The sequence below is a fragment of the Bufo gargarizans genome, chromosome 6 (genome assembly GCF_014858855.1).
Source record: "Bufo gargarizans isolate SCDJY-AF-19 chromosome 6, ASM1485885v1, whole genome shotgun sequence".
Lineage (NCBI taxonomy): Eukaryota > Metazoa > Chordata > Amphibia > Anura > Bufonidae > Bufo > Bufo gargarizans.
In genome coordinates, this window is record NC_058085.1 from 197,322,378 (window position 1) to 197,343,631 (window position 21,254).

A 21,254-nucleotide genomic window follows, 5' to 3' on the forward strand; every position below is an offset into this window, starting at 1 on the left:
AGGCATATGGGGGCTAATAGGAGGCATATGGGGGCTAATAGGAGGCATATGGGGGCTAATAGGAGGCATATGGGGCTAATTGAAGGCATATGGGGGCTAATTGGAGGCATATGGAGCTAATTGGAGGCATATGGAGCTAATTGGAGGCATATGGGGGCTAATAAGAGGCATAATGGGGGCTAATTAGAGGCATAATGTGGGCTAATGAGGCATAATGGGGGCCAATGGGGCTAATAAGAAGAATAATGGGGGCTAATGAGGCATAAGGGCTTATATGGGGCTGATATGGGAGTGATGAGAGGCATAATGAGGGCTAATGAGAGGCATAATGTGTCATCAACAGATCCCCCATAACAGTGTGTCTTCCACAGATCCACCATAACAGTGCGCCTGTGCACTGACGAGAGACGGAAAGAAGGGGAAAGAATCCGTGGAAGCAAGCAGAGGACGGCACAGCAGATGACTCAATAGCTTCTTTTGTAAGTAAATTGTTTTATTATAACTGTATCCCTGCAGACCGCAACTCTCTCGTATTTTGTAATCTTATTTCTATATACTTATTTTGTTTTTGCCCCCCCATTTTTGACTGTGGTATCTTTGTGCCCCCCCCTATATAATGTTCCTAGAGTCGCCACTGAGCCCACGTGACAAGGGGCCGCTCCAGCCCGGTCACTCATTCAGCACAGGATTCCTAGAAGAACGGGCCGAGGCCACAGGAAGAGCTCTGTCCGTCCACGCTGCGCATGCAGATGAGCTACCAGCACTGGCCAATCGGAGCAGCGTGTGGGCGGGGCCGCCAAGTCACATAGCGGATTGCAGAGAATAAGGGAAAACTTTGCAGAGAGAAGTTTGCAGCGATGCCCTTACTGAGCCTGCTGCCAGATCCCCATAGGAAGGAAAGCTAGGGGGGCAGGAAGAGGAGGAAGAGGGCAGAAGACAAGCGCTGGAGGGGCCCGAAGCTGCAGGGCATCTCTCTTGGAACAGGAGGACAAGATGAGCCTGTTGTCCGCTATAGACACTGCGTCAGTATACCAGCCTGCCCAGCTCCTGAACTGGGTCTACCTATCCCTGCAGGACACACATCAACCAAGTGCCTTTGATGCCTTCAGACCAGAGTCCACTTCTGCCTCCCATCATGATCTCAACAGCTATTCCAAGAGCCCCTCAGAGCTGAACTCCTCCATCCACTCCAGCTATCTCAGCAGCTTCCTGCAGCTCCAGAGGACTGAGGTGTGTCCCCTCTTCCTTCTGTCTGTCCCTGTGGCCTCCTCTCTGCTCCCCCTCCATGTTCAGGGTCTGTTGCCTCTGTGTACTACATTCATGTATATAGCCCGGTGTCTGTCTCAGTTTAACCCTTCACAGGCAGGCATGTTGATGAGATACTATGGATGCTTAGATCCACCAGTGACTGTGTCTGTTTATGGCCATATTGCAGGGAAAGCCAGGTCCCCTGTTAGGACAGAGCAGCAGCTGTTATTTGTCTGTGGGTGAAAATGTGGCTGGTCACAGACTTTTCTCTGTCTCCTGAGAAGCCATTTCTGCCTTGTCCAGCAAGTCGCATTTCATTGCTCTGCGCAGAAAAGTCCTTTATTTGCTTTAGATCTGCCTGAGTCCAGGGAAGTGTAAGGATAATATTGTTGACAGTGCCATTAACCCAGTCAGTGCCGAGAGAAATCGAAACCACTGCCCCCGACAGCTGCTGGAGACAAATGGTTAGACAAATTTGCCAGTGAGTGATCCCAGAGTGTAAAATCTGTCCAGGCCCTAGAAAAGAGAACAAGAAAATTCCATAAGCCGTGTCCAAGTGCTCTGTAAAAGTTTCAGGATTGATATTTGTCTCACTTCAAAGTATCCCTGGAAAAGCCATCCAAGGCACAGCTCCACAACACAAAGGTTTCATCCAAAAGCATATTGGGAAGACTGGGAATGTAGGGCAGCGGTGCATGTGGAGGTCAGCGGTGCCTCTCCTGGCAGACATGGCTCCTGAGGAGCGGGGAGATCATGTAGTAATGAAATCATCAGTACAGTACTGTACCCAGTGAACCTGATACCCGCAGGGTACAGGGTGTTCACCTAGGCTTCAGACCTTCATAGACATGAATTGTGGATAGTGTTGAGCGAACTTGTGTATTAAGTTCGGCGTCTGAAGTTCGGGTTATCGAAGAATCGCGTTATGGATTCCGCTACCACGGACCATAACGGAATTTAGAATCCATAACGGGATACTTCGATAACCCGAACTTTAGACGCCGAACTTAATACACAAGTTCGCCCAACACTAATCGTGGAGTCTCCAACTTGTAGCCCTCTAACTGCTGCAAAACTACAACCTTCAGCATATCCTGGAAGATGGAGGCCGACGGTGCATGCTAGGAGTTGTAGTTTTGCAATCAAAAATTGAGTATCACTGATCTAGTATATTATAAATGTATCCTACTTTACTACATTGGGAGCAACCTCTGCCGTATTATTACATACATTGAGGTGTATGAGCTTTTATTTTTCATCCTTTGACTCTGCGGAAGCGTTCAGACTACAGCTCCCAGCATGTCTACGAACAGTAGGAAGCTGGGACTTGTAGTGGCCACCTGTGGATGTATGATAAACAATCCTAACCGATCTTCTGCGGTGGATTAATTAGATGGCTCGTAGTATTTTCTCTTTCCCGGAAATGTCATATCTGCCCGATCCTGCATCCATTCTAGTTTTGTGTTTATACTGTGGATAGATCATATTTAAAATGGGTCGTGTGTCTCCAAAGCCCCCATTATCCAGTTAGTTCCAGTATCAGAAGACATGACTTTAGTCTCTTGGGCTGCATTGTTCTCTGGGAATTTTCACTTTACAGGATGGAAACTTTCTGAATCCAGATAATGCAGTCCTGTTATCTGCAGTCCTATGTCAAATCAGCATATTCAGTTGTGCCAAACGAAGCTTTGCTACATCAATACATCATTGCTCTCACCTCCCCAGTCCGACCACTACTGTCTCTAGTAATATTAGCATTCGCACCAAGTTCGGGCCTTCATCTATATAGCACATTACCCAGGACAACTTGGACTTGCACATAGACACGTACTGTCTGGTTATACAAATACTGGCCGCTATACACGAATCAGCTAATAGAAAGTTAGGGTTAATTTTGGCTCTTTGTCTATAATCAATGGTGGAGCAGCACCCAGTGCATTTGGAGCTGAATTTGATGAAAACCTATCTATACAAGAGTGAATAGAGCATACACATTGATAACTCCTCTTTGGCACAACTCATGATGCTGTCAGAATACAAATGGCCCTCAACAGTTAAACTATTCAGTATTCCCAGTGTGCTGGAGAGTGGGGAGTGCACAGAGCTGCCCCTAATGATACCGAGGGGGGATGGTTGGCATTTTATGTGCTAGGGGACTTTTGTACATGGTTTAATGTGGCCTGAACTAATAAAACCTATTCCTCCCACTTTAACGCCTTCCATACTTGAGCTGTTGAGGCCAGTTGTGCAGCCGACTCTTACTAGCAGGTATTTGTCAAGCGGTGTAAATGATAATGGACTCCTAAAGTGTCCCCTCAACCAACATAGAAGTGTTTGTCCAAAGCGAGCAGCGCCGGATGAGCGTTCATCTTGTCTGTGAAGGTACTTAGAGGTAGTTGGAAAGGATTGTTAATAACGTGAATGCTACACTATGGTTTATTAAAGAGTAGAACCATAAATGATCGCTGTAAGGGTCCAGTCACACGTCCGCATGAATGGGTCTGCATTTGTTCCGCAATTTCGCAAAACAGGTGCGGACCCATTCATTTTCAATGGGGCTGAAAAAGATGCGGACAGAACATAGTGTGCTGTCCGCATCCGCACTTCCGGTCCGCATCCGCACTTCTGTTCCGCGTCCGCACTTTTGTTCCGCAAAAAAAATAGAACATGTCCTATTCTTGTCCGCAGACACGGACAAGAAATGGCATTTCTATTTAAAGTGCATGGCATGTGTGGTCCGTCGGTGTCCGTGTTTTGTGGATCCGCAATTTGTGGACCGCAAAACACTTGAAGACGTGTGTATGGACCCTAAGGGATAAGATAAGAGATAAGATGTGTTATTCTAATTCTGTTTTCTTCTGAGAAGATTAGTTGACGTCTGTGCGTTTTCTTTGTACAGTATAACCAGGGATCACTGTCTTCTTCAGAGGAGGTTCCTTGTAGCTGATTGTCCTAAATTATCATTCTCCGGGAGGTTCTGTAAAGTTCCTTTTATAAGCAGCCTAAGCCTTATCACACTGTGAGCGTCTCTAGCAGTAGGATAGATCATGTTCTCTGCCGATATTAGGAGTCCCACTCATGTTTGCGGAATAGGTGTCGAGCTTTCCAGATTTGATGCATTTGTTGCTGACTCGAGTAGACTGTGCTGGAGGCATCTACAGGCTGGTAGGGTCCTAGCCGACTGGTGGCCAGTATTTTCTCATTGGTGTGAAAACGCTTTGAGCTATTTTCTGTTGATGACTGAAAGTCTTTGTTGCTTTTCCAAAGTACAATTGTCTTATGATTTATTTGAAAATTATTCACCACAACTACAAGAGGGAAGCAATGAGGTTTTTTATTAATTGTATTTTTATAGTATTTATTTTATTTGTGAAGCACCAACATAGTCCACACATTATTTTCTCCCTTTGTTTGTGTGGGTTTCCTCTGGGTACTGTGACCCCCATTGGGGGACAGCAAGCTATAATAGTGTCTGTAAAGTGCTGCGGAATATGTCAGCGCTATAGAGGTGAGTAACGTAATAATAAACATTAAGTCATATTTCACATTCCAGTCCTTCACATCAGTCTTTCATGCATCGGGCTGAATGGCTTAGCTGATTACAAGAAGTTTGCCGTGGTGCAAATGGTTCCTGTGGCTCCATCATACAGGGTGTGCCACTGTATAGTGCACCATGAGGGTGCCATGTCTCACAAATACCTGTTGTAAGGGGCAGATTGGGAAATTAAAGTAGCCCTGGAAAAAAATATATAAATAGGTAGATGTCAGTCGCAGACACATTGGTGGTAAGTAGGGCCAGTGCAAATATACAATGGAACACCCCTTTAAGATGCTAGAAAACAGTTCCCTGACTTTGATATGTCGCTCTATAGTCAACTATACAACACTATCTTTTTTATATAAAGCCCTATAGTGATAATCATATATAGTACTATAGTGAGACAAGCAGCACAATGACTACATACAGAGCCCTATAGTATGATGTGGTGCACCAGAATGATATATACAGCCTTATAGTAATACAATATATGGAGCACTATTATTACACATACAGACCTACAGTAGTATATAGCTTCCTATGCTTACTGTTGGCCAGCTTTCAGGTCATGAATGACATGCAGACCCAAAATGCTGAGCTGCTAAATAGTTTTTGGGGGGCAGACAGGCTAGGGCATTATAACCTGATGGGTCCACTATGATTTTTCCCTCTGGAGTCAATGGCCAATCCTCCCCTGCCCTTTCAATACATCAATTGATGGAGCATGCAAAAATATAGGTACAGTAGGGACTCTTGAATTTTTATAGAAGCTGTTATATGGAGATGAGACCCAATTCCCCATCAAGAATGCAGACAAAATATTGAACTATTGTTGGCTGATGACAGCCACTATTTTGGGAATATGGTAGTTATATTTCTTGGCTTACAATATAATAATCTATTGATCTTTTTACTGTATCTGTGTTCAGCCGTCACTGACCTCTCAGGCCTCGTATCTGTGTATGGGGTTGTGACAATGACAGACGGCCAGCTGACTGTGTTAAATTAAGAAGTGACCTAACATTGGCTAAAATAGAAATAGATTAATAACTGATTGCGTTGCAAGCTTCAAAAATACTCTAGGCTTTAGACGGGGAGTGTTCATATCTAATACAGTGAAGCCTTCATTATTCGCATTCCAACTCTATAAACTTCTTTGAGCATATGTTACTGGATTACTATTTTTTCCAAATATTTTTGAACATTATCCTATATGGATTGTAAACCCAAGATGATTTTTAAAACAATACAATAAATCATTTGTATACACATTTAATTCAGACACGGTATGGCAATACTGGATGTAAAAAAGGCATTAGCATTTTTACAAAGCGCACTTTTGTAGCTGGTGGTATTAATAGAATAAAGTATGCTACAAAATGCTAGAGATAGGCTATACTGTGGCTTAAAATGCAGCAGAAAGAAATCACTGAAACTATTAGAAGTAAAAAGACCCAAAATCTCAATACAATCAGTGAAAAAATGTTCAAACTAGCGACAAAAATATCTAAGTATAAACTAGGGGTAGAAAATGCACTACACCCACTTTCTTAGACCTGGCGTGAGTGGGGAGAAGTCGCAGATTGCGGAGCAACTAACCATTGTGCCACAATCTATGCCTGAAATACACCTAATATAGGCATATTTCAGATTGATAAATGACCCCCTCTGTGTCTGAAAATCAGTTCCATTTATTTGAATGGGGCAGCAAGCCAATGGATATCTGCAAGACCCATTAAGGTGAATGGAACTGATTTTCAGTCGTGGAATTTTCTGCCACAAAATCTGCTGCGTGTGAAGGCACCCTTACACTGCCAGATCATTGCTAATGAGCGTTCATATGAATACTTGTTAGTGATGATCTGCAAGATTATCTGCCAGTGTAATATAAGCCTAAAGGGGTTATCCGGATACTAGCAAATGCTCCCCCATATGCCGGGCCCCTCACAGTGATTCTACATACCTGGCTCCCCGCGTCGCTCCTGGTCCCTGCACCGCCGCCGCTGCTTCTCCCCGTGCGCAGATAAAAACATCCGGTGTCGGGAGGGGCAGCCAATGGCAGCTGGTGACGGGTACGAGCATCCCTAGCGTCACCCACGATGCTAGGGAGGCTCGTCCCCGTCGCTGCCTGCCATTGGCTGCCCCCCGACACCAGATGTTTTCATCTGCGCATGGGAGAAGCAATGGCTGCTGTGCGGGGACCAGGAGCGATGCGGGGAGCCAGGTAAGTGTGTGGGGGCCGGCATATGGGGGAGCATTTTTTAGTGTCTGATAACTATTTTAAATGTACTCTGAAGTCTCAAACCAACTTGTTTCTTTAGCAATATGTATGGATTCAGCGGGGAAATAGGAGGTAAAAGTTTTAAGGTTACTTAAAGTGACATTAGTAAAGCATTTCAAGAAGCCACTGCTGAATAAGGGTACTTTCACACTAGCGTTTTTCTTTTCCGGCACTGAGTTCTGTCAAAATGGCTCAATGCCGGAAAAGAACTGATCAGTTTTATCCCCATGCATTCTGAATGGAGAGTAATCCGTTCAGGATGCATAAGGATGTCTTCAATTCAGTCATTTTGACTGATCAGGCAAAAGAGAAAACCGGCAAAAAAAACTGAAGACTTGCATTTTTTTCCCATAGGAATTCAAAATGCCGGATCCGTCCTTCTGCGCAGACAGAAAAAAAGGTGAAAAAAAATAAATGCCGGATCCGTTTTGCCGGATGACACCGGAAAGACTGATCCGGCATTTCAATGCATTTTTCTGACTGATCAGGCATTTTTAAGACTGATCAGGATCCTGATCAGTCTTAGGGCTCTTTTACACTTGCGTTGTCCGGATCCGTCGTGTACTCCATTTGCCGGAATTACACGCCGGATCCGGAAAAACGCGTAAGAACGCATAATGTTTTCTTTCCGGATGCGTCTTTCCGGCTTTTTTGGTAAGATACTGATCTGGAAATCCTGAAGCCAACATCAATGTTTTTTTTCCGGATCTGTCGTACGGATCCGGTATGGGTACGGATCCGGAAAAAAAAGTTGATGTTGGCTTCAGGATTTCCGGATCAGTCTCTTTTCGCGCCAGCCAAGCCCTTCCTACTTCCTGGCGCAGACGCAACTTCCGGATCCGTCGTTGCGTCGTAACAACTGAAGATGTTAGGATGGATCCTGAATAATACATTTCAATGGGCTATTATTCCGGATCCGTCGATGCGACAAGTGTTCAGGATTTTTGACCGGAGCAAAAAGCGCAGCATGCTGTGGTATTTTCTCCGGCCAAAAAACGTTCCGGTCCTGAACTGAAGACATCCTGATGCATCCTGAACGGATTTCTCTCCATTCAGAATGCATGGGGATAATCCTGATCCAGATTTTTCCGGCATTGAGCCCCGATGACGGAACTCTATGCCGGAAAAGAAAAGCGCAAGTGTGAAAGAGCCCTTACAAATGCAATCAGTTGGCACACGTTTTGCCGGCTTCGGCAGGCAGTTATGGCGACGGATCACTCTGCCGCAAGTGTGAAAGTAGCCTAGTCCTAGTTTCATAGTGTAAACATGGATGCACAATGAAAATAGGACCTAAAGGATATTGTATTTTGTATTTTCACTCCTTTCTTTCTTGGAGCCATAACTTTTTATTTTACCATTTTACTGTATGATTGTTAGTTGTACTTTCTAATGACACCTTTTTATATTTAATACAATGTAGTGGGAAGCTGGAAAAAAATTCTAATTGGGTGGAATTGGAAAAAAAACCCCACAATTCTGCCACAGTTTTCTGGGTTTCAGATTTACCGTACATGGCGTTCCCTAGTAGTTAGTACGATTACAACGATGTGTTTTAATACTTTTTTTTCTTTTCCTCTCCATATTCTGACTCCTGTAACTTTTTATAGTTCAGGGTTGTTGTGGGTATCGAAATATCGATACCTAATAAATACTTTTGTCCCGGTATGGGTTCGGGATTTGCTACTGCGCAGCCCAGTATAAGAGAACATGGAGCACACTGCTGTCAGTATGCACCATGTTCCCTCAGCAGCACAGGGGAGAAGGAGTCACTCTCTTCCTCCCCCTGTGCCGCCGCTGCCAATGAGGAGAGAGACGGGCGGAGGAGGGGAGGACGTACTGCGCCACCAATGAAAATTAACGTCTAATACAGATACAGGAGGCTGGTGCGGTGGCAGAATCACATAGCCGGCATCCGACCTTTATAACAGGGCGCTGCGATCAGCGGCAGTTAACCCCTTAGGTGCCGCAGCTGAGGGGTTAACTGCCACTGATCGCAGCTCCCTGTCAGAGGCAGGGTGCCGGCTATGTGATTCTGCCACCGCACCAGCCTCCTGTATCTCTATTAGATGTTAATTATTATTGGTGGCGCAGTGCGCCCTACCCCCCCAGTATTAAAATTATTGGTGGCACAATGCGCCCCCACCCCCTCAACCCCCCCAGTATTAAAATCATTGGTGGCAGTGGCCACAGGGTCCCCTGCCCTCGTCTTCATTGGTGGTACAGTGGCAGTGTAATCGCGGGGCCCTGGCTGCCATAGTATGCTCCCTGCTGCTGTGTGTACTATGCACAGGGCAGCAGGGAGAGTGTAAGATCCTATTCACTCTAATAGAGCTCTATCAGGGTGAATAGGACAAGGAATAAAAAGATCCCAGATACTAACCCCTAAGGGGGCTAATAGTTATTAAATAAAAAGTAAAAGAAAAAAAAAGCCAAAATATTAAGTATAAATCACCCCCTTTTCCCAATTTTACATATAAAATATATAAACAATAAATAAATAAACATATTACTTATCGCCACGTCCAAAGAATCCAAACTATTAAAATATAAAAAAAATCTCTGTGAACGCCAAACAGAAAAAAAAAAAAAATTAAACCGTGATTCACTCCCTGTCTTCAAGCCGATCTTCTCCAGTCCAGGGAACTGACTGGGATCTGTGAATGGCACTGTTATGAGGAGGGGGATCTGAATGGCACTGTTATGGGGAAGGGATCTGTGGATGGCATTGCTATGGGGAGGGGGATCAGTGGATGATACTGCTATGTGGAGGGGGATCAGTGGATGACACTGTTATAGGGAGGGGGATCAGTGGATGACACTATTTAGCATCTTATGCTATATGTGTCATCCACAGATCCACCCCATGACAGTGTCATCCACAGATCCCCCTCCCTATAACAGTGTCATCCACAGATCCCCCTCCCCATAACAGTGTCATCCACAGATCCCCCTCCCCATAACAGTGTCATCCACAGATCCCCCTCTCCATAACAGTGTCATCCACAGATCCCTCTCCCCATAACAGTGTCATCCACAGATCCCCCTCCCCATAACAGTGTCATCCACAGATCCCCCTCCCCATAACAGTGCCATCCACAGATCCCCCTCCCCATAACAGTGCCATCCACAGATCCACCTTCCCATAACAGTGCCATCCACAGATCACCCTCCCCATAACGGTGCCATCCACAGATCCCCCTCCCCGACGCTCAGAGGAGTATACATTTATTAACTGTAATCCGTAACTTTAAATAAGTGCTCATCTCTTTACTAGGGTACCTTACTTTCAGCTCCGGTAAAAGGCAGTGTGGACGTTACGAGCCTGCGCCGCCTAGTGGGAGGAGCATTTGCGTGTCGTCAGTGAGTGTGCGCCACCCGCACTGCTTGTTACCGGAGCTGAGAGAAAGATACCCTAGTAAAGAGATGAGCGCTGATTTAAAGTTAAGGATTACAGTTAATAAATGTATACTCCTCTGAGCGGCAGGGCCCTGTATATTCTAACCCCCAGGCAAGCATCACCGGGGGGGTTAGAATTTACCAACGGATTTGAGTTTTCACGATCTCACTGAGATCGTGAAAACTCAGATCCGATGGTATATTCTAACCCCCAGGCAAGCGTCCCCGTCACCATGGGAATGCCTGGGGGTTAGAATATACCATTGGATCTGAGTATACCCGCATATAAGACGACCCCCGACTTTTGAAAAGAATTTCTAGTATTAGAAAGTAGTCTTATACGCTGGAAAATACTGTACTTTTTCTTCAATTTGTTTTGGCAAGTGAAGCAATGAAAAAAATGGCAAATGGCCCATTTTTTTCTGTTACAGCGTTCACCATACGTGGATAGTAAATTCAGTATATTCCAATGCAGCCACCTTCAGGCCTACATTGGAATATACCTCTGATAGGCCTGGTAGCCTATCACTACCAGGAAACAGCTTCCCTGATGTCAGCAAGGGCAAACTGTTCCAGCCCAGGAAAGCTGCCTCAAATGTTGTGGTCACAATTGATCATGGCATCTGAGGGGTTAAATCTCTATGATTGGCATTATTGCTGATCGCAGATATTAGCCCTGGGTGTCTGCTGTTTAGAACAGCAGGAACCCTGTGGCTATGGTGCCCGCAGCGTTCGGTAGAGTGGACGCCATATTTAAAAACTGTACAGCAGAGGTCCAGAAAGAATTAAAGGGTTTTCCAACCATTTTTAAGTGAACCTTATCCTCAGGGCGCACCCCACTGATCTTCTGTTCAGTGTAGCTCTGTCACCGTAAGTCAGTACCGGAACTACACAGCATTATATCAACATTGTAGTGGACAGTGCTCGTCACTTGAGCGGGGGCAGCGCTGCATTGACGAGCATTGTTTACTACAATGTTGACATTGTTGTGTAGGTCAAGTGCTGACTTCTGGCTCCACAGAACAGATGATCTCTAGGGGGTATGGGGTGTCAGGCCCCGCCAATCAGCTAGTGAAGTCCTATCCTGGGGACAGACGATCAATTAAAAATGGCCAGACAACCCCTTTAATACAGCTAGTTGCACTTATTATTATTTGTTAATAGCTCCCAAGAGCTCAGATTTCTAGCAACTTGAAATAGTTTTACACTCGCTAAGATCTTATGGTATTTAGGGATGTCTCCAAAAATAAAAGGGCCTTTACAAGCCATGTGCCTCAAGAGGGCATTTCTGTTTGGTATGCGTCCATTTAAGTGGGTGTTTTGATTCATGGTCAGGTCCATGATGTGTCCTGATGTGTCACTCTTAACTGTAGCATTTATATGAAACTCCATTTTGCTTTGGTGCCTCTGAAAGCCAGCGTTAGAATTATCTGCTACCTCGCTAGTGTCAGTTTTAAAGGGAGGGTCAATCGACCTTCATCTTGAATAGATCCTTGGAAAACTCTATAAGGTACACTCATGGTCCCAACCATTCTGCTACACTGCCAAACTGAACATCTGTTCAAAATTATACCAATAATTTATAGATTTTTTATTTAATTTTTTTTAAATATGAGATTCCAATTGACTATATATGCATAATATAAATATATCATAGTTTAGAATAAACTTTTAGTTTAATTTGCTTTAAAATGACCTGTAACCTCTCCTGACATGTCTGTTTTAGCAGCTCGTTGTATCCCCTAATACAGGGGTGTCAAACTCAAATTCATCGGGGGCCGCATTAGCAGTTTGGTCACCCTCAAAGGGCCGGTTGTATCGGACTTATGGGGGATCTGTGGGTGACACTTATGGGGGATCTGTGGGTGACACTTATGGGGGATCTGTGGGTGGCTCTTATGGGGGGATCTGTGTATGACAGTTATGGGGGGGATCTGTGGATGACACATATATAGCATCTTATGCTATGTGTCATCCACAGATCCCCTCCATAAGTGTCCCTGTAGTGAATGACCCTCAATACACGGGCTAGGGGCCGGCATCTGTGTATTACCGGTACTTACAACTACAAGCGCTCGCCGAGAGGATGGAGGAGGCAGGAGGCAGGCCGGGAGGACAGGCGCTGGAAGCGTGAGTCATACGTCATGCGCCCACGCCGCCTGCTTCATTCATAAAGTGGGCGGCGCAGGCGCGTGACGTATGACTCTCACTGCCAGCCCCCATCCTCCCAGCCTGCCTCCTCCCTCCTCTCGGCGAGCGCTTGTAGTTGTAAGTACCGGTAATACACAGCGCTCCTTATGCGATTTATTATCACTTCCTGCAGGGGCCGCCTGCAGGAAGTGATAATAAAAGGTGAAGGCTGGCGGCGGCGGCTACGCGGGCCACATGACGAGGTCTGGCGGGCCGGATTCGGCCCGCGGGCCTTGTGTTTGACACCCGTGCCCTAATAGTAACAATTCTGGAGCATCTATTCTTATGATGCTGTGATGTTCCCTTTATTATTCCTGCTAGACATTTTGAATGAATTGTTAGAAGTATGCAATGGACCTGACCAGATGGTCCAGATGATTGTTACCAATTGTGGGTGTGTCCCTGAACAGTCTATTATCCAATCAGTGCTGCCAGCGTCAGGCTGTGCGGAGAAACTGCAACGTCTATCTGGACCTTAATTCTAAACTTCTAGCAATTCATTGAAAACTTCTAGAAGGAATAATAAAGGAATGACACATCCTCGAGTCATAAGAATAGATGCTCTAGAATTGTTATTAGGGTACTTTAACATTAGTGGCTGGTTAAAAGGCCAGAAACTGACAAATACTCAGAGTAAGGTCAACATATCCTTGCCATATACCGTCACAACTGCTATGCCAGTTTTGTGGTGTAAAAAAGCCCCAAAAGATGCCTATTTTGTTAACATTTGGTCAAATTTTGCAACATTTGGAGCGCCTCCCCACTTGTAGAAGTGGAGTAAAAAGTAGGTTAGGATTTCAGATTAGAGCACTTTAATAGGGTCTTCTGAGATATTTTTACTGTTTAGTGTGGGTTTGTCACATTTAGTGGGGGTTGGGGTTAGTGAGGAAAGTAGGGAGAAGACTGGGCAGAACTGTACACCGATGAAAAATAGAACTGCTGGTAACAAGAACCTGTTACATACAATACCCAAGGTAACCAAAAATCATGGATATTCACTTTACAGGTAATAGTAATTTAAAAAGTCTAGCTAGAAAATGGGGGAGCTGGAGGCTGTGGTACTAGAAGAACACATAGATGTAGTTGGTGTGGCTGAGACATGGTTGGACTCTTCGCATGACTCGGCTGTTAATATTGAGGGTTTTACACTATTTAGGAAATATGGGGTCAATAGAAAAGGCAGTGGCGTGTGCCTGTATGTGAGGAGTGATCTGAAGACAAGTGCGAAAGAGGCAATTGTGGGTGCAGATTGTGAGGATGTGGAAACCTTTGGGGTGGAAGTTCAAAGGGATATAAACACTGAAAAAATAATACTTGGTGTAATCTATAGACTCCCTAACATCACAGAGGTTTACAGTTGAGCGTCTAATAGAGCGGGCTGCACAGGCTGGTACAGTGGTCATAATGGGAGATTTTAACTTCCCAGACATTGTATGGGGACATGATTCTGCCTCAACCACAAAGGGGAGAAGATTCCTTAACTTGCTGCAGGACCGCTTTATGGGCCAGTTTGTAGAAGCTCCCACCAGGGGCGAAGCTTATTGGAAATGTTACTGTTCGAGACTAGGGCACTAGGTAATAGTGACCACAATATAATTATATTCCCCCTAAACTATAAGAAGCAAACTCTGTCAGGCTAATTTCCATGGGTTGAGGGCAGCATTTCAGGGCATAGACTGGGAGCAGCTACTGTCACAAAATAATACTGAGGATAAATGGGGGAGCTTCAAATCCACATTAAGTAATTGCACTAAAAATGTATTCCTTTACGTAACAAGTATAAACGGCTAAAATTAAACCCCCCATGGCTTACAGCTTCTGTAAAAAGGCCAATAAATGACTAAAAAGGGTATTAAAAAAATACAAATCTGAGGGGTCTCCTGTAGCGTTTGAAGGTTACAAATTGCTTAATAAAATCTGTAAAAAGAAGATAAAATTAGCAAAAATACAAAACTAACAGCAGGTGGCAAAAGAGAGCAAAACAAATTCCCAAAAATTATTCAAATATATAAATGCTAAAAATCCTAGGTCTGAGCAGGTAGGTCCACTAAATCAGGCATGCCCAACCTGCGGCCCTCCAGCTGTTGCAAAACTACAACTCCCAGCATGCTCTGACAGTCTACAGCAGGGAATGGTGGGAATTGTAGTTTTACAACAGCTGGAGGGCCGCAGGTTGGGCATCACTGCACTAAATAATGGTAAATGGGAGTTAGTCACTGAACATAAGGAAAAGGCAGAGTTACTAAAAGTTTTTTTTTAGCTCTGTATATACAATAGAAGAGAAAGGAGCTGATATCTGTGGTGTTGGGGCTGTTAGCACATCCAGTAATATACTCAATTGGCTAACTGTAGATATGTTAAATAAAGTAAATGTGAACAAGGCTCCGGGTCCAGATGGATTACACCCAACAGTTCTTAAAGCTCAGCTCAATCATTGATATGCCCCTGTTTATAATTTTTAAAGATTCTCTAGGTACTAGTACAGTGCCAAGTGATTGGCGCAAGGCAAATGTGGTGCCCATATTAAAAAAAGGATCTAGGTCCTCCACAGGTAATTATAGACCAGTTAGTTTAACTTCTGTTGTGGGAAAACTGTTTGAAGGACTCTTAGAATCATACTGAATCATACTGACAGCTTTATGTCACTATGATTCTGTGGAAAAAAGGCCATGCAGAGAACACATAGCGTTGTAAATCATAATGCCCTGCGCTCCTGCAAGTCCAGAGCGGAGGATCACACTCGCACACGGAGCGTGATCCCCGCAATGGACTCGCTCGTGTGAAACAGCCCTTAATGACTATATACAGGAGTATGTGACTGTAAATAATATTATAAGTGATAACCAACATGGGTTTACCAAGTACAGAAGTTGTCAGACTAACCTGATTTGTTTTTATGAGGAGGTGAGTAGTAGCCTGGACAGGGGTGGCTGTGGATGTAGTGTTTCTGGATTTTGCAAAGGCTTTTGATACTGTCCCTCATAGACGTTTAATAGGTAAAGTAAGGCCTATAGGCTTGGAAAGTATATGTGTATTTGTAATTGGATTGAAAACTGGCTGAAGGACCGTGTCCAGAGAGTTGTGGTCAATGATTCCTATTCAGAACGGTCCCGGGTTATAAGTGGTGTACCCCAAGGTTCAGTGCTGGGCCCTTTATTATTTAATTTATTTATTAATAATATTGAGGATGGGGTTAATAGCACCATTTCTATTTTTGCAGATGACACTAAGCTACGTAGTACTGTGCAGTTTATGGAAGATAACTTGGACACTCTGAGTGATTGGGCATCCAATTGGCAAATACTGTTAAATGTGGTTAAATGTAATGTTATGCATCTGGGTACAAGTCATTTAGATGCATTATTATTATTATTATTTATTATTAAAGCGCCATTCATTCCATAGCGCTGTACATATGATGAGGGGTGCACATACATAATACAGACAATTGTACTAATCATAAACAAGATGAGTTACAAACTGGTACAGAAGGAGAGAGGGCCCTGCCCGTGAGGGCTTACAATCTACATGATCATATGTCCTAGGTGATGTAACACTGGGAGAGTCACTTACAGAAAAGGATTTGGGTGTCCTTGTGGATGGTAGAATAAATGACAGCATGCAATGTCAATCAGCTGCTTCTAAGGCCACCAGGATATTGTCATGCATTAAAAGAGGCATGGACTCGCGGGGCAGGGATGTAATACTACCACTCTACAAAGCATTGGTGCGGCCTCATCTGGAATATGCAGTTCAGTTTGGGCACCAGCCCATAGAAAGTACTCACTACAGCTGGAAAAAGTACAGAGGAGAGCGACTAAACTGATATGGGGCCTGGAGGGTCTTAGTTATGATGAAAGATTAAAATAATTGAATTTATTTAATCTTGAGAAGAGAGGGGGACATGATTAACCTATACAAATATATAAATGGAAACCAAAAAAGACAAGGTGGCATTAGCAGGAGGTGCTCAAACCCACATGCAGTCGTGCATATATATAGGGGAGCAAATCCTGCACTTGTGGCCCGTTGCTAATGGCGATCCCCAGCAAAATGCATACGGTGGAGGATGCCCGCGGCGAACCACAAGTACCACAATAGACATCTCACACAAGGTAACAAGTGCGGATGTAATAATCAATATAATAATATAACAAAACAACAACAAATACAGGTGCACTCTGCAGTCTCACTAAACCCTCAAACTGATTTTAAAATTGAGAGATTAGTCAACATGTCCTACGGTGTAGAACATGTCTAAGCCTGGGCACCACGTCAAGGTTTCTCAAGTAGCCCGGGACCTAACGCTCTCCTACCTGCGCCGTATGGGCGATACCAGGAGCCAGTGGGCAAATTACAGGAGCATGAGGCCGACTCACAAACAGCTCACCAGTTACCTCCAGCATGTAACCATGCTTGCAATGGGAGGAGGGAGGAGTCTGTGAGTCCCACTCAAGACTGACTGATATGGCCCAGGCCTCACAGGTGCACCTAAATGTGGCCTGTAGATGGAAAACAGGCACATTTGAATTGGAGTTTATACACCTCCAGGAATCTATATATACAAACCAAAAAAGACAAGGTGGCATTAGCAGGAGGTGCTCAAACCCACATGCAGTCGTGCATATATATAGGGGAGCAAATCCTGCACTTGTGGCCCGTTGCTAATGGCGATCCCCAGCAAAATGCATACGGTGGAGGATGCCCGCGGCGAACCACAAGTACCACAATAGACATCTCACACAAGGTAACAAGTGCGGATGTAATAATCAATATAATAATATAACAAAACAACAACAAATACAGGTGCACTCTGCAGTCTCACTAAACCCTCAAACTGATTTTAAAATTGAGAGATTAGTCAACATGTCCTACGGTGTAGAACATGTCTAAGCCCGGGCACCACGTCAAGGTTTCTCAAGTAGCCCGGGACCTAACGCTCTCCTACCTGCGCCGTATGGGCGATACCAGGAGCCAGTGGGCAAATTACAGGAGCATGAGGCCGACTCACAAACAGCTCACCAGTTACCTCCAGCATGTAACCATGCTTGCAATGGGAGGAGGGAGGAGTCTGTGAGTCCCACTCAAGACTGACTGATATGGCCCAGGCCTCACAGGTGCACCTAAATGTGGCCTGTAGATGGAAAACAGGCACATTTGAATTGGAGTTTATACACCTCCAGGAATCTATATATACAAACCAAAAAAGACAAGGTGGCATTAGCAGGAGGTGCTATATAAATGGGTCATACAAAAAATAAGGTGAAAAACTGTTCCATGTAAAATACCCTCAAAAGACAAGGGGGAACTTTCTCCGTCTGGAGAAGAAAAAGTTCAGTCTCCAGAAGCATCAAAACTTATTTACTGTAAGAACTGTGAATATGTGGAATAGACTTCCTCAGGACGTGGTCACAGCAGGAACAGTGGAGAGTTTTAAAAAGGGTTTGGATCAGGGTGTATTTGATTTAAATCAAAATGATTTAAATCACTAGTCAGTAAGGCTTGATTTAAATCATAGTTTTCTACATAAAGACTAATTCTTGTTGGTATAACTTATAATATGCAAGTGGGTAAAGATTTTTAGAATAACAACTTTTCATATTGGTTTGATTAGGTTGATTCTGTATTCATAGGTTTGTAGAAGTTAGGATTAAAGTATTTTTCTCAACTCTGTTCATGTTATAACATATATTTGCTGTGAAGAAGAGGCATGTGATCTCTGCTGAGTCAAATTCCGTTTTGAGAACTGCAAAAGTAAACCAAGCATCTGTGATAATATCTTGTAGGCAGAGAAACTGCCCAATAATCTTACAAAAAACTCTGGAAGAGCATGATATTGTGAATGGATTAATGGAATTTATTTACCCAAAAAATGACAAATATAGAAACATAGAATGTGTCGGCAGATAAGAACCATTTGGCCCATCTAGTCTGCCCAATATATCTGAATCCTATGAATAGTCCCTGGCCCTATCTTATATGAAGGATAGCCTTATGCCTATCCCATGCATGCTTAAACTCCTTCACTGTATTTGCAGCTACCACCTCTGCAGTAAGGCTATTCCATGCATCCACTACTCTCTCAGTAAAGTAATACTTCCTGATATTACTTTTAAACTGCAGGACTTTTGTCTCCGCTCCAAAATCATTTTCTGAGCGTAAACCTAACGGACCCCATTATAGTCTATGGGGTCCGTAGGCTCCGCTCGTCTCAGTTATGTGCCCAATCCGTCCTTTCCGTTCTCCTGCTCCTATAACGGAGCAGGAGAACGGAAAGGCTGAACGCTGATGTCAACGAGGCCTAATTTAAAACGATGTCCTCTTGTAGCAGTTTTTCTTCTTTTTAAATATTCGCTCCTCTTTTACCTTTTTGATTCCCTTTATGTATTTAAAAGTTTCTATCATATCCCCTCTGTCTCGTCTTTCTTCCAAACTATACATGTTAAGGTCCTTTAACCCCTGAAGGACTCAGCCCTATTTCAACTTAAAGCGAACCTTTCACCTCATTTTCACTTTTTAAACTATCAACAGTACCTTATAGATTATCTTGAGTGTGTTGTTATCCATGTTAGGTGCTCTTTCCTGCGCTCTTTATTCATCCAGAAATCGGCTTATAAAGTTCAAATTTTGTGCTGTAACAGTCAAGCAACAAGTCAAGGGGGTAGCCCTTTCCTCTCCTCTGGCCGTACCGCCCCTGCCCTAACGCCGCCTCTATGCCTTGTAATTGACAGCAGGCTCACTCGCAGGGACGGCACTTCTGAATCCTGCGCATGCGCCGTCCTCCTCATTCGCCGCTCGCTCCCGTCTTTCTTGCGGACACAAGCTCCGCTCCCGATGATCACTGGCTTGCAATCTGGTTACAAGTCTACAGTGATCACGTGGGGCACTTGGAGCATGAAGATAGTGGAGCGCGCGCACGGGAGGTAGAGAAGAGAAGCAGGCAGGAATTGCGTACGGCGCATGCGCTATTCTCTTACATGGTCGCGCTTGTGTCCGCAAGAAAGACGGGAGCGAGCGGCGAATGAGGAGGACGGCGCATGCGCAGGATTCAGAAGCGCCGTCCCTGCGAGTGAGCCTGCTGTCAATTACAAGGCATAGAGGCGGCGTTAGGGCAGGGGCGGTACGGCCAGAGGAGAGGAAAGGGCTACCCCCTTGACTTGTTGCTTGACTGTTACAGCACAAAATTTGAACTTTATAAGCCGATTTCTGGATGAATAAAGAGCGCAGGAAAGCGCACCTAACATGGATAACAACACACTAAAGGTAATCTATAACGTACTGTTGATAGTTTAAAAAGTGAAAATGAGGTGAAAGGTTCGCTTTAAGGACTTGGCCATTTTTTGCAAATCTGACCATTTTAAGTGCTGATAACTTTAAAAGCTTTGACTTATCCAAGCCATTTTTTCGTCACATAATGTACTTCATGACACTGGTAAAATGAAGTAAAAAATAATAGTTTTTTAGTTTTTATTTATAAAAAAATACCAAATTTACCAAACATTTGTAAAAAATACCAAATTTCCAAGTATCAATTTCTATACTGCATGGTAATACCTCCAAAAATAGTTATTACTTTACATTCCCCATATGTCTACTTCATGTTTGGATCATTTTGGGAATGATATAAAATTTTTGGGGATGTTACGAAGTTTAGAAGCAAATCTTGAAATTTTTCAGAAATCTTCAAAAACCCAATTTTTAGGGACCAGTTCAGGTCTGAAGTCACTTTGCGAGGCTTACGTAATAGAAACCACCCAAAAATGACCCCATTCTATAAACTCCCCTCAAGGTATTCAAAACTGATTTTACAAACTTTGTACTGTTTTTTTTTTTTTTTTTTTTTACACCATGTCCCATTTGAAGCCCCCCTGATGCACCCCTAGAGTAGAAACTCCAAAAAAGTGACCCCATTTTAGAAACTACGGGATAGGGTGGCAGTATTGTTGGTACTAGTTTAGGGTACATATGATTTTTGGTTGCTCTATATTACACTTTTTGTGAGGCAAGGTAAAAAGAAATAGCTGTTTTCCCACCGTTTTTATTTTTTGTTATTTAAGACATTCGTCTGACAGGTTAGATCATGTGATATTTTTTTAGACCAGGTTGTCACGGATGCTGCGATACCTAATATGTACACTTTTTTATTTTTATTTATGTAAGTTTTACACAATGATTTCATTTTTGAAGCAAAAAAAAATCATGTTTTAGTGCTGTTTCACACGAGCGGATGCCGTGCGTGGCATCCGCTCCGTGAAAGAGTGCCAAGACCCGATGCAGACTGCAGAGGCACGGAGCATTAACATGACTGATAATGCTCCGTGCCTCTCTGTGATCTCTTTACTACGAAATCACAGTGACAACTTTATCTCACTGTGATTTCGTAGTAAAGAGATCATGTTAATGCTCCGTGCCTCTGCAGTCTGCATCGGGTCTTGGCACTCTTTCACGGAGCGGATGCCACGCACGGCATCCGCTCGTGTGAAACAGCCCTTAGTGTTTCCATAGTCTGAGAGCAATAATTTTTTCAGTTTTTGGGCGATTACCTTGGGTAGGGTATGATTTTTGCGGGATGAGATGACTGTTTTATTGGCACTATTTTGG

At 43.9% G+C, this 21,254-nt stretch overlaps 1 protein-coding gene across 1 annotated transcript in view; it reads left to right on the top strand.

Moving 5' to 3' along the window:
• The first annotated feature begins 812 nt into the window (after positions 1-812).
• ZCCHC24 (zinc finger CCHC-type containing 24) overlaps positions 813-21,254 on the top strand; it is a 133,992-nt gene continuing 113,550 nt past the window's right edge. Inside the window, exon 1 of the mRNA XM_044296877.1 lies at positions 813-1,230. Within this exon, the coding sequence (XP_044152812.1) occupies positions 994-1,230 (237 nt within the window). The 5' untranslated portion in view covers positions 813-993. The remainder of the gene's footprint in view (positions 1,231-21,254) is intronic.